Source organism: Rhincodon typus, chromosome 26, assembly GCF_021869965.1.
Source record: "Rhincodon typus isolate 14 chromosome 26, sRhiTyp1.1, whole genome shotgun sequence".
Classification (NCBI taxonomy): Eukaryota; Metazoa; Chordata; class Chondrichthyes; order Orectolobiformes; family Rhincodontidae; genus Rhincodon; species Rhincodon typus.
In genome coordinates this window covers 6,636,285-6,654,464 of record NC_063357.1, presented here as the reverse complement: position 1 = coordinate 6,654,464, position 18,180 = coordinate 6,636,285, and the positions used below count along the sequence as shown (strand labels likewise).

The 18,180-nt window shown below is 45.2% G+C and overlaps 1 protein-coding gene across 1 annotated transcript in view; it reads left to right on the top strand.

Moving 5' to 3' along the window:
- dph1 (diphthamide biosynthesis 1) overlaps positions 1–18,180 on the top strand; it is a 281,422-nt gene that overhangs the window by 94,423 nt on the left and 168,819 nt on the right. The window contains exon 4 of the mRNA XM_048612751.1: positions 1,430–1,498. Within this exon, the coding sequence (XP_048468708.1) occupies positions 1,430–1,498 (69 nt within the window). The remainder of the gene's footprint in view (positions 1–1,429; positions 1,499–18,180) is intronic.

Genomic DNA, 18,180 nt, shown 5'->3' with positions numbered 1-18,180 from the left:
CCTCTGATGCTGCTTGGCCTGCTGTGTTCATCCAGCTCTATACCTTGTTATCTCAGATTCTCCAGCATCTGCAGTTCCTACTGTCTCCAGAACCCTGGACAGTTCCTCCTAGACATGTATGCAAGATCACATCGAGTTATTACAACAGATCCCACGACCCACTGAGTCCATGTGTGTTAGCAGTGCCAGGAGTGGGATTCAATCCAACATCTCCTCAGGAGACTGAGACCTGATTGCATGGCCTTACACCATTTGGCTCAGAGCTTTCCACTAATCTATTCGCCCTCCTCCGATCAGGAACTGGTTTACCAGCCCCTTTAGAGTCAGCATTGACCATACCAGCAGTTAGTGTATTCCAGAGGCACTCCCTCCTCTGATGGAAGGAGTAGGGCCCCACACCTCGTCTGTTCCCACTTTAGAGTTGTCTACAAGCAGATGGCCCACACAGAGTGGGTGAAGGCATTGTCATAGCCGTAATGTCACTAGATTGGTCATCCAGTGGCTAATGCTGTAGGGACACTCGTTCAAATCCCACCACGGTGTCTGGTGGAATTTAAATTCAATTAACTAATAAAAGCTGAAATTGCAAGCTCTTCTCAGTAATAGTGACTGTGAAACTATTACTGATTGTGTTAAAAACTCAGCTGGTTCACTAAAGATTTTTGGGAATGAAATCTTACCTGGGCTGTCCAACATATGACTCCACTTTGACTTTTTCCCGCAGTGAACCCATTTTAAACTTGGAAATTTTCACAACTCCTGAGTGAGAATCAGAGGGAAGTATGGAGGGAAGGGGGAGGCGAGTGAGGAGTAGAGTTAGGGGAAGGAGTGATGTGGTAAGTCGGGAGGGGGGGCATAACTAATCTAACTTGTTTGGCGTTCCTCATGGTGGCTCTTTGTGCCTCATAGCTTGCAGCTATTTATTGGACAATAAATGTTGGTGACACCCACATCCCATGAACGTGTAAAGACAGAAGTCCTGCTCTCACAGTGACCCCCGCGATCCATGGACTCGGGACAGGCCGGAATTGACCTTTGAGATTTTGCTTGTTGCAGCTTGACACTGCAGTACCAGATAGCCCTCCCACTCAGTGAAACCAGGGGACTGCCGCATTAGATCTGGCTTTAAGTAGACTAAAAGAGCAGTGAGAAGAAAAGATAGTGGATTAATTGGTGGGAGGTGTGAAGTTTTGCCCACACCACCCCTCCCAACCACGACCACCACTGCCACCATCCAGCTGGTCTCCAGCTGCTGGGGCCCGACAGAGAGGCCTGAGCTCGGGGCCTGTGGAGCTGCTTTGTTTTGAAGCTGACGCGCTTCTCTTGACGTACTTTCCCCCAGTGGCAGCAGCAGTGATTAATGCGCGTGTCTGTGCAGTCACCCTCCAGCACTAATGCAGCACGTGTGTCTTCTCTCTTCTCCTTCCAGTTACCTTGGTGACGGGCGCTTCCACCTGGAATCCATCATGATCGCGAACCCCAGTGTCCCGGCCTACAGGTGAGTGAGAGTGCACCGGCAAGGTCAAAAATCTCACAGAAATATGCCTTTTCAAAAGAAATGCATGGTTTTACACTGCTATCCCCCTTCAAAGTAATGGGTTGTAGCATTTGAATTGTCTGCACAGCTTCTCTTGTAGGTGTTGGTCATTAGCTACAAGTTTCCTTTGTGTCAGGTCAGATTTAGGGCACAGGTTTGTGTCTTTGAACGGCTTGAATTGTACTCAGAAGGAAAGGCTAGCACTGATATTGTACCTTGCTGCACATCACAAAGAATAATATAGCCACATGCTTTGGGAGCAGTATATTTAGCGATTACAATCCCCCGAAGTCAAATGATTGCCTCCACCTTTCAGAATTTCGGGTGATCAGTCGGCCATTTCGCCTGAAAAGGAAACTCCCCTCAGTAAGGTGCAGCCTTGGGTGTGAACAATGAATGACTTTGATGACTGCTTATTGGAGAAGCATGTGGTGTTAGGGCATGGTAAGATCCCACCAGGCGTGGTCTAGGCCCGAAACGTCAGCCTCTCTGCTCCTATGATGCTCCTTGGCCTGCTGTGTTCATCCAGCCCTGCACCTTGTTGTCTGTGATGACACATAGGTCCTGTTTGGCTCTTGTCTGATATTGTTTGAAGGAGCATTGTAACACCATAACAAACCAGAACAGCAGGAGGCCATTCAGTCCCTTGAGCCTACTCCACCATTCTGTAGGATTATGGCTGATCCAACACTCCTCATGCCCCTTTCCTGTCTTTTCCCTGTAACCCTTGACTCCCCTGTTGATGAAGAATCTACTTATCTCTGCCTTAAATATACACAAGGACTCTGTCCCTACAATCCTAAAGAAGGCCCTCTGTCCTGAAGAAGGGTTGACTGCTCCTTTCCTCCAGACGCTGCCTGGCTTGCTGCATTCTTCTAGCCTCCTGTTTATCTACCTGTCCGTACAGCCATCTGTGGCAAGGAGTTCCAAAGACTCTCAAACCCCTCAGAGAAGACATTCCTCCTCACCTCAGTTTTAAATTGATGCCCCTTTATTCTGAGACTGTGCCCTCTGATCCTAGACTGTCCAATGAGGGGGAAACATCCTCTCAGCATTTACCCTGTCAAGCCCCTTAAGAATCCTGTATGTTTCAATGAGATCACCTCTCATTCTTCTAAATTCCAGTGAGTAGAGTCCCAACCTGTTCTGTCTTCTGGGTCCCGTAAAGTCAAAATATTTTCACGCAACACCACCATTTGCCTCAGTTTTCAAGAAGGGAGCAAGAGATAAACCAGGAAACTACAGGCCAGTCAGTCTAACCTCAGTGGTGGGGAAACTATTGGAATCAATTTTAAGGGACAGAATTAACTTGGAGAGGCAGGGATTAATCAAGAACAGTCAGCATAATTTTGTTAAGGGGAACTCCTGTCTGACCAACTTGATTGAATTTTTCGAAGAGGTGACCAGGTGTGTAGAAGAGGGAAATGCTTTTGACATAAATCTACTTCAACTTCAGCAAGGCTTTAGATAAGGTTCCACATGGGAGACTGACAGCAAAGGTAAGAGCTCATGGGCTCCATGGAAATTTGGCAAATTGGGTCCACAGTTGGCTGAGTGGCAGGAAGGAGAGGGTGATGGTTGAGGGTTGTTTTTCCTGACTGGAAGTCTGTCTCCAGTGGGGTCCCACATGGGTCAGTGTTGGAGCCTTTGCTGTTTGTGGTTCATATAAAGAATTTAGACATGAATACATTCGAGTTGATTGGCAAGTTCACAGATGTGACAGAAATTGTTGGGGTGGTAAATAGTGAGGAGGATAGCCTTAGATCACAGGAAGATATCGATGGGCTGGTCAGTGGCAAATGGAATACAATCCAAATAAATATGAGGTGATGCACTTGGGCAGGACAAACAAGGCAAGGGGTTACACGATGAGGGGTTGGACCCTGGGAAGCACTGATGATCAGAGCAACCTTGGTATCCATATATACTGGCCCCTTAAGGTATCAGGACAGATAGATATAGTGGGTTAAAAAGGCATATGGTATACTTGCCTGTGGTAGTTGAGGCATAGAGTTTAAGAACAGGGAGCTTATGCTGGAACTGTATAAAACATTGGTTAGCCCATAACTAGAGCGTTGTTTGCAGTTCCGGAATCGGCATTCCAGGAGAGATGTGACAGTGCTAGGGAGGGGCACAGGAGATTTACCTGGGCTGGAGAGTTTCAGTTATGAAAAGAGTTTGGACAGACCGGGTCTGTTTTCCTCGGGGCAGAGGAGACCAAGAGGGAACGTGATTGAGATTTATAAAATGATGAGGGACGTAGATAAACAAGAAGATGGAGGGATCAGTGACTGGGGGGAATAGGTTTAAGGTAAGGGGCAGCTAAGGTTTAGAGGAGATGTGAGGAAAACCTTTTTTACCCAGAGGCTGGTGGGAATCTGGAACTCACTGCCTGTTGGAGGTGGTAGAGACAGAAACCCTCAGAACATTGAAGAAGTATTTAGATGTGCACTTGCGATGCCAAGGCATACAAGGCTATGGGCCAAGTGCTGAGAATGGGATTAGAATGGTTAAGTGGCTGTTTTTGACTGGCATGGACACAGTGGGCCGAATGGCCTTTTTCTGTGCTGTAGATCTCTTGCTTGGTTGCCTTGCTTCTTTGAGAAGGAGTCATTGGTGCTCTGGCCACTGCCCAGCACGACGTGTGAGAGAGAGCCATGGACTTTCTGGATCAAATGGCTAAAGCATTTCCACAGGCGGCTTGTCCTCTGTCCTTGGCCTGCAGTAAGGGATGTGGCCTTCTGTGATTCCTTACTCGCTTGAATTGTACTGGGAGTGATGCACCTCGGTCTGAACCCCTTATCCTGTCGCTGCTCTGAGAGAGTCCAATTAGATACTTTTGCTGTACCAACCTCAGTTTAGGCCAAGGTAGACTCCCAGCCCCGTGGCTGTGCTCAGGAGTTCCTCCCCAGGCGGGTGTCGCTTGCTGACAAACCGTCCCTGTATGCACAGTTTGTGTTTGCACAGCATTCTGATTGTTGTGGTTTGTAACAAAACTGCTGTGCCTGAGAGCTGCTCATTATTCAGAAACACAGCACGACAGTTCTGAGGATAATAGGATCAAGGTCAAGAAAATACACGAGGTCAGTTCTGAACTGGGCAGGTGGGGGTGAAAGAGAAGTACACAAACTGGGTATGTGAGAGACACACACACACACACACACACACACACACACACACACACACACACACACACACACACACACACACACACACACACACACACACACACACACACACACACACACACACACACACACACACACACACACACACACACACACACACAACTCCCACAGGGAGTGAGAGAGAGAGAGACACACGCACACACACACCCCACCCCCATAGGGAGTGAGAGAGAGAGACACACACATACATACACACACCACCCCCCACCCCCACAGGGAGAGAGAGAGAGAGAGACACACACATACACACACATACAACTCCCACAGGGAGTGAGAGAGAGAGACATACACACTGGGAGTGAAAGAGCGAGAGAGAGACCCTCACATACACGCACATGCGCATGCACATACACTCACAGAGTGAGAGAGAGAGACACACACACACGCAGGGAGTGAGAGAGCACGAGAGAGACACACCCACACACATGCACACGCATATGGAGTGAGAGAGTGAGAGAGAGACACACAGACTGGGAGTAAAAGAGCGAGAGAGAGACTCACACACACACACACCCACATGCACACACACTCACAGAGTGAGAGAACGAGAGAGAGACACACACTAGGAGTGAGAGAGGCTCACACGCACATAAACTAGGAATTTGAGAGAGAGAGAGAAAGAGACATTAATATAAACTGGGAGTGAGTGAGAGAGACACAAATACAAACTGGGAGTGTGAGTGAGAAGAGAGAGAGAGAGACACACTCACACTGGGGGTGAGAGACACAGACCCACATACTCAGAGTGAAAGACATTTATACAGAATGGGAAAGGAAGAGGGAGTGAAGTAATCAAACTGGAAGAGGGAGAAAAAAACCCAATAGGAGAGAGATCAAGAGCCAGAGAGAGAGAGACACACTGGGAGAAGGTGAGAGAGAGATAAAACTGTAAGGGAGGAAGAGAGAAAAAGAAATTTGCTGAGGAAAACAACAGAAACTGAAAATTGAGGGTGAGTTCATGTCCATTTGCGATACATGATATTTGTGCTTTATTATGTTATTACCATGGAAACATCTTCAAACCGAGACAGTAGAAATGGTCTCGATATTTTACTGGCTTGTCAAAAGGTGGGACATATGAACTAGAAGCAGGAGTAGGCCATTCAGCCCCTCAAGTCTGCTCCGCCATTTAACACGATCATGGCTGATCTCATCTCGGCCTCAACACCACTTTCCTGCCCGCTCGCCATAACCCTTCAACCCCTTACTAATTAAGAATCTGTCTATCTCCTCATCCACTGCTTTCTAGGGTAATGAATTGCAACCCTTTGAGAGAAATAATTTCTCTTCATCTCTGTTTTAAATCTGCCACCATTTATCTTAAAACTATGACCTGTCATTCTAGATTCCCCACGATAAAAAGTATGGGCTTAAACTGCTCATCTCCTTTCATTTGACAACTCCCTTTACCTCTGGAATCAATGTAGTGAATCTCCTCTGATCTGCCTCCAATACACAAACTGAGAGTTCCCTTAAAGGGGAACAAAACTGTACATAATACTCCAGGTGCAGTCTCAATATGCCTTGGACAGTTGCAGCAATTCTTCTCTCCTACTTTTAAACTCCAATCCTTTAGCAATAAATCCCAAAATTCCATTTTCAGCAAACTGACAATACAGGACTCTCTCCCTCAGCACTGCATTCGAGTGTGAGCTTAGATTTTGTTATCATGTTCCTGGACAGGCACCTTTAACTGAAAAGAACTCCCAGACAAGAGTCTGCCACCACTTACATCTCAGCTGGCACCTTCAACCAGCAAGATGTAGTCAGCTTAACTTTTTCTTTTGTACTGTAATGACAGAAACATTGGCATATCATGTCTGAAATGTAATGGTTACGCACTATATGCAAATTGTTATATCTTTCCATTATTTGTTCATGGAGATGTGAGCATCACTGGCTAGATCAGTCTGTGTTGTCCCATCCTTGTGGCAGATGTGCCTTGGGGAGGCAATGGCCTAGTGGCATTATCGCTGCACTGTTAATATTCAAACCCAGGTCACCCATGTTCTGGTAAGATAACAAGGTGCAGAGCTGGATGAACACAGCAGGCCGAGGAGCAGGAAAGCTGACGTTTCGGGCCTAGACCCTTCTTCAGAAAAAATTTTTTCCTGCTTTCTGATGCTTTCCTGCTCCTCTGATGCTGCTTGGCCTGCTGTGTTCATCCAGCTCTACACCTTGTTATCTCTAATGTTCTGGGGATCCAGGTTCACATCCTGCCATGGTAGATGGTGGAATTTGACTTCAATAAAAATGGAGTCAATGGCCTCAAATCCATTATCCACAAATCGATTATCAGAAAAAACCTGAAATGTCCTTTAGGGAAGGAAACTGCCATCCTTACCTGGTTTGGCCTATTTGTCTCCAGACCCACAGCAATGTGGTTGATTCTTAACTGCCCTCTGGACATTTAGGGATGAGAAATAAATGCTGGCCCAGTCAACGACAGCCTCATCCCATGAATGAATATGAAAAAAGTATCAATATTGCAACAGTCTGTGCCTTCCTTTGGCTGTACAGCACTGTGGGATGTCCTGAGGTCCTGAAAGCTATGATATAAATGCAGGGCTTTGTAGATCGGAAATTTTAATGTGGAAATCTCTGGCCAGCTAACACAAAACCAACCTGTCTGCAAAGCAGGAATCAGCCAGTTGTTCAGTCATTCACCTGAGATGCTGTGGCCAGTTTTTGCAATCATCGCAGCCTCTTGCTTAGCAGAAAAAGTTAACAATTCAAGCACTGTTCATAACCAACTTCCTGAGTCACTCATCTAATAAAGCTGCTCCTTTCATACCAGGCTTATGATGTCTGTGTAGCTTGTTAACCTGCTGTTAAATGAACAAAGCCAATAGAAACATCAAACTTAGTGTGTGAACACACAGGCAGCACCTGCAGTGAGTCGGTGGTTTTCCAGTGGAAATGAATAATATTGCCAGTTTTAATCCCACTATTTCCACAGTTAGGATCCTCAGAAACTTCAGCTTTAATCCTCAATCCTTCCGTTGAGGAGGAAGGTTATGCATGAAGCTGCAATGCTGTGGCTATTACACCCCGCTCACTTGCTTTAGAGGCCTCAGTAAATTTCACAGCTGGGCATGCAGCAAGACCGCTTTCGAATATGAAAGAATTTGCAAATGAATCAGTAAACGCACAACGAGCCAGCCGTACAACCTCCATGGGGGAAGAAAATAACGTCTGGTCGGAGCCTTGGTATAACAACTCACCCGTTTCTCAGATGGGAGGTTTACCTGAGGCCTTTCCAGCCTGTTCGGGTGGCACTACTGGAGAAAGAACAAAGGGCCCTGACCAATGTGGCTCACTCAACCAGCATCATAAGTCACTGACCAACCAGCTGCTAACCTCATTGGCTCATTGTGGAACCGTGCCAGCCCCTGATTAGCTGCTGTTCTCAGCTACACAGCATAAATGTTTATAACTAGGCCAGAGTCTGAGGATTAGGGCCAGACCGTTCAGGAGAGATGTTAGGAAGCACTTCTCTTCTGCAAATGAAAGTGATGCTGGATTAGTTGTTTATTTTAAATCTGAGATTTGTATGTTTATTGTTAAGCAAAATTATTAAGGGATATGTGCCAAAGGCAGGTGTATGAAGTTAGGCCACAGATCAGCCATGATCTCATTGAATGGCAGAACAGGTTTGAGCGGCGGAATGGCCTACTCCTGTTCCTAGGTTCCTATAAATGGCTACACTTCCCAAAAAATGATGGGTTGGCCATTTGCAATGTTACTAAAACTTGAAAGGCAGTGTATCAATACAAACCCTTGTTATTTTTCCTAATAGTTTCCAATTGTGAGACTCCAGCCTAAACTGCAGGAGTGTGTTCAGATTTCTCTTTCCTTGTCTCAATTTAGAACCTGTTGATTCTTTTAACTAGGGACCATGTTGCAGATTCTCAGGTTAACCAGTGTCATTCAGTTGCTTAATGTTTTAAACTGAGGCCAAATCATCACATCTGTGTGTTTCCTGGATGAGAAGGTAACATGCGGTTATAATGCTCACATCCCCTCAGGATCGGAATCAGTTAGATGTCTTTTGCAAATACATCTCTTCAGTCTCTCTGAAGTTGCATCAAGTTCGTACTGGGAGGAGAAGTTTCATTTTAATTATAAGTTGATCCCTGTAACGGTTGGCCCATGTTTGCTGTAAGCTGTACAGATGTACAGCAAACTGTAAATCCCCATGCAGGCTGCAGGCAAATCAAACCCTGTTAATTACCTCATGTATGACCACAAAAAGTATCTAAAGGGGCTGCATTTTCGAAGAAATCACATGTGCACTTGGAAAAGGAGTCAGAATGTTTCACTGAGGTGAAATATAGAGCATTAGGCATGACTGGAGTTGCTTAGATCACTCACACATTTATATTAAAAGGTACAGAACAAAGAGCATGCCACACTATCCCACTCAGTGAGTCACCTGTTTAAATTGCAAAAGTAACTCTCCCCTACATCCTCTATTATATAGCCGCCTGTTTCGAAAAACACAACTACCCTTTCCTCCTGTCTGCATTCTCTTCTTAAAGAAGACATCTCCCATTTACCTTCAAGCCTGCTACCTCTCAAACTGACAGGAGATTAAAAGGGTTTTCCAACACAATGCAAGCGATGTCTTTTTGAATGCACAAATCCTTCCAATTCATCTGTGCACTTCTGTTTCTTTTCGTTAAAACTTGCCAGGCTGCCTGCTGCCTTCAAATGTTGCAAAAATATAATGTAACCCTTACTCCAGCTGGTTCTTGTGGAAAAGTGTTCCAAAAAATGTGAGAAATCTGCAAGTAGGGTTGAATACTGCGGTATGGTTAAAGAGATGTCCCTATTCTGGATTAAGGGAGAGATTGGGTCATCGTGATAATGCAGCAGAATTCAGAGCCCAGGCTAATGCTCTGGTGACAAGGATCCATTTAAATTTAATTCACAAAAATCTGGAATGTAAATATTAAAGCTAGTCTCTGTCACGTTGAGCACAAAGACTTTGTACTGGTTCACTGCTGTCCTTAAGGGAAGGAAATCTACTCTCCTTGCTTAGTCTGGCTACCTATGACTCCAAGAACCACAGCGGTGTGGTTGTTTTATAATTGCCCTCTGAAATGACCGAGCAGACTCCTCAGTTCAAGAACAACTAGGGACGAGCAGCAAATGCAGACCCAAGCCATATGCATAAAAGCATAAAGCAAAGAAAATGTTGATGCTGATGAGAGAGATCAGGAAAGTATGGCTCCCCATTGGTTTGGGATATAAAGCGATACAGAATAGATAGTGTGTGCACTCAGTCCTCGCTGACTCACTATCTGCAAATTCCTCAAGTGTCAAAACCACTGCTCCACTGCTGTCCCAGGTCTGCTACAACCTGAATTCTCCAACAGCTCTTCCGCCCACCTGTCCTGCCCCCTACTCCCAGGCAACAACCCCCACAGTTACCTGTTTCCCAGCTTCTGGGGTGTGGAATCTGCGGAGTGCTGGGGGTGCTAGCTCTGGCCAGGGCTCTACTGCACCAGGAGCTCTCTGAGGAAGGACTGTCGCTGACCATTCAGTACTGCCTGCAGGGTTAAATAGCTGCAGGGGCTGCTGCACTCCACCACAATGTCTTCAGGACATACGACAGAAAATCCCGCCTTCTGACAAACCCTGCCCTGTGATTCAGCGATCAGTCGAAAGAAACTTAATCGAAATAAGGTATCTCCCTTCATCAGTTTCCCATCCAGTGTGACAAGGATAGTTACAATAGAGAGGCATCACGAGACACACATGGCAGCAAGAAGGTCCTGGCACAGAGGCATCAGTCCTTAGCTGGTTCTCGAATCCTACAATGAAATAGTGACTGGGTTATAACTGTTGACAATCTGACAGCCAAAGATTTGATTGGGATGATTACATTAACTTTATGATGTGTTCGTACATGCCAGGTGTATTAATAGCCTGTTAGCAAGTTGTAGCCATGTGTTTAAATACACCATTGACAGGATATTGATTCTCGTATACCATTCATATACTCATTAACTGGGATTTAGATCTATTCTATTAACCTGCTAATGTGAATTTTAGTGCAGAGACATAACCTGTAAATGGGCTATTTAAACATGTAACTATAACCTGTTAATAGGCTTTTTAAGTACAAGCCTATAACCTGTTACGATGCTGTTTAAACATGGACATGATGTGTTTAGGGAATATTTTGTGCTGTTAAGGCTGTCCCTTTCCATCTCCAGCACTCATGCTTTCTGCCTTTCACATTCTACACTCAGTGCCTCAATATTGTCTCTTTCACTGTTACTGCTTGCCTTCCTTCTATTGCCCACACATGCATGTCCTGTTCAACCCAACCAAGACACGAAACAAGGATGAGACAGAGTAATCTGCATTTTACACAGTGTCTGTCACAACCTCAGGATGTCCTGAAAGCTTCATGATCACTGAAGGGGAGGCAATGGCCTAGTGGTATTATCACTGGAATGTTAATCCAGAGACCTGGATAACATTCTGGAGACCCAGGTTCAAATCCCACCATGGCAGATGGTTGAATTTGAATTCAGTAAATATCTGGAATTAATAATCTAATGATGACCATGAATCCATTGTTGATTGTCAGGAAAAACCCATCTGGTTTGCTAATATTCTTTAGGGAAGGAAACTGCCATCCTTACCTGGTCTGGCCTACATGTGACTCCAGACCCACAGCAATGGGGTTGACTGTGAACTGCCCTCTGGGCCATTAGGGATGGGCAATAAATGCTGCCTAGCCAGTGACGCCCCTCATCTCGTTAATGAATAAAAAAAAGTAACTTTTGAAATCAGAATGAGAGTTTATTGTTATGTGTGCTCAAATATAGGAATACATGAGTCCAGTGAAAAGTGAACATAGTCACCATTCTTTGGTGCCATCTTGGTTAGAAATCTCAAAAAAAAACCAGCAGAAATAAAAGAAAACAAAAATAAAGATAATAAAACATCCAGATCTCAAAGTCTAAGTCTTCTCTGCACCGAGGTGTTTAGAACCAGTGATGCAGGCACCCTGGCCTGAAGTGTCGGTCAGCCTGCGAGTCTCACATCAATTGCTGGGAGAAGCAGCATTTGTGCCTCCCATCACTGGAGGAGCTTTGCCACCGCCACTGCCAGTCCTGAACACCAGGGGACGTCCTTACCGCAGTCTCAGACCACCAGGAGCCTGCTGCCATTCCACGCACGGCCCACTCTCACTGCTGTGCCGATGCTGCCGAGTAACCTGTCCCAAAAGGCTTTAAAGAAAAGAAGAAAGAAAAATAATGGAAGAGAAACAGCAGAAGTTAAAAGAGAAAAGAAGAAAGGCAGCGGATGGAAATGGACAAGCCCCAGGCTCAGGAGCCTGCATACAGCCCGCTACTCAGCCGCTATCTTGTTTGGAATGTAGTCCTTCTTATAACATAGGAAACATGGGCAAGCACCCACAATCAATTAGGTGATAAATGCTTGGTTTATTTGTTAGGTGCATATTTGAGAGGTAAGCATTGGCTAGCACCTGAGGAAGACTCCTCTCCAGTCATAGTAGGTAGCCACAGAATATCTTATCCCTGGTTGGGGAGAGTAAACTGAGCAACAAAGAACAAACTAGAAAAATAAGCAACATGGAAACAGAACATTCGGCCCAGTAGATTCATACTGGTATTCATGGTTCACTTTGAGTCTCTTCTCATGTTTCTTACCCTCATTCTACCACATATTCTTCCATTCTTGTCTCCCTCATGCTTATTGAGGTAAACGTGGTTAATTTTATTCATCTCAGCTACTTCTTGTGGTAGCGAGTTTTACGTTTTCTTCTTTTATAGATATTCTTCCTTGGGATGTCGGCGCTGCTGGAAGTTTTTTTAATGGGCATTAGTTGCCCATCCCTAACTGCCCTTGAACTAAGTAGCTTGTTTGACTATTTCAGAGGGCACTTAAGTCAATCACATTACTGTGGGTCTGGAGTCACATGTAGGCCAGATCAGTTAAGGATGACATACTTCCTTCCCTAAAGGACAAAGTGAACCCAGAAGAGTTTTTACAACAGTCATGATTGTAGTGATTGTAATGAGGTCAGCTAGGTGGACCTCATAGAATGTGCGTTCCCTGATTGGGCCTGTTAATCTGGACCAATCAGGGAGCCCTGGCTGACAGATATGAACAGGAGTGTCAGAGGTTCTGCTCACGCTGAGAACTGGCTCTGAAGGTGGTGGATTAGTGTCAGGAACTCTGCACGTGTAAATAAAGGATGACTTGGTGATGGGATACCAGCCTCTGTGGAGTTATTTCAATGATATGATGGTCACCATTGCTGAGACTATCTTTCACTTCCAGAATTCTTATTGATTGAATTTGAAGTCCACCAGCTGCTTTGGTGGGATTCGAACTTGTGTCTCCAAAGGCATTAGCCTGGGCCTCTGGTTTATGAGTTGAGTGACGTTACTGTGGTACTTTGTGGTATTTGCCAACTCTGTCAGTATGTGATTAACAGTGAATGTTGTTTAAGGTAGTTCGCTGCTAACAATCCTCCATTATGTCTGCATCTTCCTGGGTCTATCCAGTGATTAGTGGGGCTGAGAATGCACCACTGTCGAATACCAACAGGAGGCAATATTCTTAGGCAACAAGGAGGTTTATTACACAGTAGTAATACGTTAAACTGCATTTGAACTGGCATGATTATGAAGACCTTAGGGAGATGGGACATCAGTTCCCTCTGAAAGCTAGAATAGTCCTTGTTCCCAGGCAGAAGCTGTGTGTGACATCAGTAAAATGGATATAGTCAACGTAATGTGGATATTAACCTCTTCAGAGCCATTACCTTGTCCAAAATCTCTTGCCCCATATGTACCCTGTGAACAAACATAAATATTACTATATGCATCTCGTATATTCCACAAAACGTTACCCCATCTCCCGTAAGTCTCTGACTTCACAAATACAGATGGTCTGGACATTTTACACCACTTTCAGAATTCATTCTCTTCAAACTTGAAAGGATGGTAAAACACTTCTTTCAGAACTGTCTACTCTGGTTTGATCTGTGACCGTACCTCTGCCGGATTGACTTGTATAAGATATCCTTCACAAAAGTCTCGTCCTTGTCAGATGTTGTTATTGGGCCAATACCTCATCTGGAGGACCCTTAATCTGCTGAATTTCCTTCCTGCTGTGTTGGTATAAGATTTTTTTGATTTTCATTTTATTATCATGTGTACCAAAATACAGTGAAAAGCTTTGTTTATGAGCGGTACAGGCAGATCACAGCAAGTAAAGGATGTGCAGATCAAAAAGACTTAGAGGCATACTGGTTACATTATTTGAGGCTAGAGTCCATTCAGCAGTCTGATAATGGCCGGAAAGATGCTGTTTCTGAACCTGCTGGTGCAGTGTTCAGGCTTCTGTATCTTCTGCCTGATGGAAGAGGTTGTAGGAAATCATTACCAGGGTGCGATGGGTCTTTGATGATGTTGGTTGCCTTTCCGTGGCAGCGAGCCGTGTAAATAGAGTCTGTGGATGGAAGGTTGGCTTCTGTGATGGTCTAGACTGTGCACGCCACCTTCTGTAGTTTCTTATGGTCCTGGGCAGACCATTTGCCGTACCAGGCTGTTAATGCACCCAGGCAGTAAACTTTCAATGGTGCTCCTGTAGAAGTTGGTGAGGGGCCGTATGGACATGCCAAATTTCCTGAGCCGCCTGAGGAAGAAGAGGCATTGTTGTGCCTTCTTGACTGTCACATTTACATGGGAAGCCCAGGACGGGTCGTCGGCTATCGTCACTCCAAGGAACTTGATGTTCTTCACTCTCTCAACCTCAGTTCTGTTGATGTAGACAGGAGCTTGTTCTCCTCCATTTTTTCTGAAGTCAACAATCAGTTCTTTAGTTTTGCTGACTTTGAAAGACAGATTGTTTTCATTGCACCACGTCACCAAGCCCTCTCTCTCCCTTCTGCATTTTGACTCGTTAGATATCCGTCCCAGTACGGTGGTGTTGTCAACAAACTTGTAGATGGCGTTCATTCGGAATTTGGCAACACAGTTGTAGGTATACAGGGAGTATAGTAGGGGGCTGAGGATGCATCCTTGGGGGGCTCCAGTTTTGAGTGTTATTGTGGAGGAGATGCAGTTATCTGTCCTTACTGATTGTGGCCTGTGGGTCAGAAAGCTGAGGATCCAGTTGTAGAAGGCGGAACCGAGGCCAAGGTCATGCAGTTTTGAGATCAGTCTGGAGGGAATAATAGTGTTGAAGGCAGAGCTGTAGTCAATGAGCAGGAGTCTGACGTAGGTGCCTTTGTTGTCCAGATGGTCCAGATGTTTTTCAGACAGGCAATTGTGTTACTGGAAGACTGCTGCACACTCTGTACTATCTCTGTCATCAGCATTGACTGTGTTTTACAAGACACAGAACATTTCCAGCTGTACTTTGAAGTTTGTGACCTCCTCCATGTTGACGGTGTTAGGCAGCTCTCTTATGTCAATGTAAATGATCTGACTGGGTTCTGTCTTCTGTTTGGATTCCACGTGAGTGGGCTTTCATTGTGTCTTGGCTTCTGTTGAGGCCGAAATGAAAGTTGGCATTAGGAGCTGGAGTGGACCCCTCCCCTGTATTCTGGTTCACTGTATCAAAGCATCATTCCTTCATCAGATCAGTCATCTGTCTTCTCCACTTCTCCCTCTTATGTTTCAGACTCAAGAAGCTGAATATCCAGAGTTAACATTGATTTTTTTTTTTGTCTGAAGACCTTTCTACTCAATTCCCTTGAAGTGCAGGCGAACTTTCTTTCCCGATGATGCGTTCACTTGACTGATGGCTCCTAACAGGAGTTTGTTTCATTTTCTAGTGCTAATTGACCTCAAAATTGTCAGAGTGGAGGAAACCGCTATTAAGCCGGTTCCTTCTAAGTAAGTTGTTTAAAAAAAAGACACAGCTCAGTCAATTTGTAAGCACCCAAGGGGACATTGATGAGATTGTTGACAGCTCATCTCACTACCGTATTGGCAGGAGGAAGAAGCCACAGGACATACTGAGCATTGCTATTACCTTTGACTTATTTGGAGGTGGGAGGCCCAGGTAGAGAAAATAAAAATCATTTGGCTGTTCATCAAGGCCCTGACATAAGGAGGAGGCGGCCATTCAGCCCCTCAAAACCATTCCACCATTCAACAAGAGGTTGTTGCTGATCTGTGTCTTAGCTCCCTGGATTCACCTTGTATCAAAATCCTTTTATAAATCTATCCACCTCAAATTAAAAAATGATTGATTGAGCCAGCAGTTTGTGAAAGTTCCACACTTCCAACTTTGAAACGCTTGGGATCCTGAGGCATGGGGTCGGGGTCAGGGTCGGGGTGGGGGAGGTGGGGTGGTTCTTGACAGAGTAGATGTGGAGAGGATGTCTCCTCTTATGGGCTGATCTAGAGCCAGGAATGACTGAATAAAAATCAGGGGTCGATCCAGAACAAAGCAGGCACTGGTAGGGCACCACATCCACTCCCTCGACCACTGACGTCCTGTTGCAGCAGTGTTTGCCATCTACAAGATGCACTGCCATCTTCAGATAGGACCTTCTAAACGTTCAACCTTCTAACACCTAAAAGGACAAGGGCAGTTTAAACATAAGAACACCAGTATCAGCATGTTTCCATCAAAGCCACTCAGCATTCTGCCTTGCAAATGCATGGCCGCTCCTTCAGTGACATTCGTTCAAAATCCTAAAACTCCCTCCCTGATGGCTTTGTGGATATCCCTACGCCACATAGACTTCAGCAGCTCAAGAAGGTGACTCAGCATCTTCTCAAGGGCAACTTTGGATCGGTGATAAATGCTGGCCTTGACCACAACGCTCACATCCATGAACGAATTTTCAAAAAAAAACCATCAGGAATGGTCACCCCATACGAGTCCATGCTGGTTCTCCCCGAGCAGCAGAATAATGCTGAGGTGTTCAGTCGCCCTATCCTTCCTTATAGACTGTAGTAAAATGCTGACAACAGATGTTTGTCTAACTGATCTATAATTTCCTGGTCTCCATCTGTCACCGATCTTAAACAGCGGTGCAACACAGGCAATTTCCAAGCTAAACGAATGGTTCCCAAATCAATAGAACTTTGGAAAATTATAGTGAGGGCAGCTAAAATCCACAAAGAGGCAAAAGGAGTGTTTAATCTTGCACTTGTATCACCTTTCATAATCTCGGGACAATGCAGAGTGCTTTACAACCTGTGAAGTATTTTTGCAGTGTACTGACTGTTGAGATACAGAGAGCACAACGGCCAGTTTGCCCACAGCAAGCTCCCGTGCACTCCATTGAGAATAAATGACCCGATGGTCTACTCCAGTGGGTCATTATTGAAGGACGAATATTTGACAGGACACCAGGGAGAATGGTCCTGCTCTGCTTCAAATAATAGCCATGGAGCCTCAGTTTATTGTCTCATCCAAAAGGTGTCCACCTCAGACAGCACAGCATTCCCTCAGTACTGCACTGGATTACTGTACTGAAGCGTCTGGAATGAAACTTAAACCCACAATTTTCATACATACGGCTTCTTTGACATCCCCAAGGTGTCCTAAACAACTACACATCCAAACGATAAGACTGTCAGTAAAAATCACTGATCCTCTCTGTCTGCGGAGCATCTCTGAGACAGTTGATTAAGCATGTTCCGCTTCAGTTTTTCAGTGCCTTCAGCTTCTAGGATGCCTTCTATCGTAGTGAATTTACATACGGTCATAGAGATCTACAGCGCAGAAAAATACTTTTCAGCCCATTGCATTCATGCTGTTCAAAAACAAACATCGACATATTCTAATCCCGTTTTCTAGCCTTGGCATTGCAAGTGCCCATCTAAATCCTTCTTAAAGGTTATGAGCGTTTCTGCCTCTCCCACCCCAACAGGCAGTGAGTTCCAGATTCCCACCAGCGTCTGAGTGAAAAAAACTTTTCCTCACATCTCCTCTAAACCTCCTGCCCCTTCCCTTAAATCTGTGCGCCAGTTATTGATTCCTCCATCAAGGAGAAAAGTTTCTTCCTGTCCAGACTATATATGCCCCTCATAATTTTATTTACCTCAATCATGTCCCCTGTTAATTTCCTTTGCCCCAAGGAACGCAATCCCAATCTACCCAATCCCTCTTCATAACTGAAACTCTGCAGCCCAGGCAACAAACTGGCAACATGAAATGGATGTTGTGAAATAACGTGTTGGGGGTGCAGGAAATGCTTTCTAGTTAATTCTCTGTTAAGAAAAGGTCAGTCACTTCCTAAACTGAACACACAACATAACCAGAGATAGTAGGAACTGCAGATGCTGGAGAATCCAAGACAACAAAGTGCAGGGCTGGATGAACACAGCAGGCCAAGCAGCATCATAGGAGCAGAAAGGCTGACATTTCGGGCCTAGACCCTTCATCAGAAAAGGGGGAGGGGAAGGGGGTTCTGAAATAAATAGGGAGAGAGTGGGA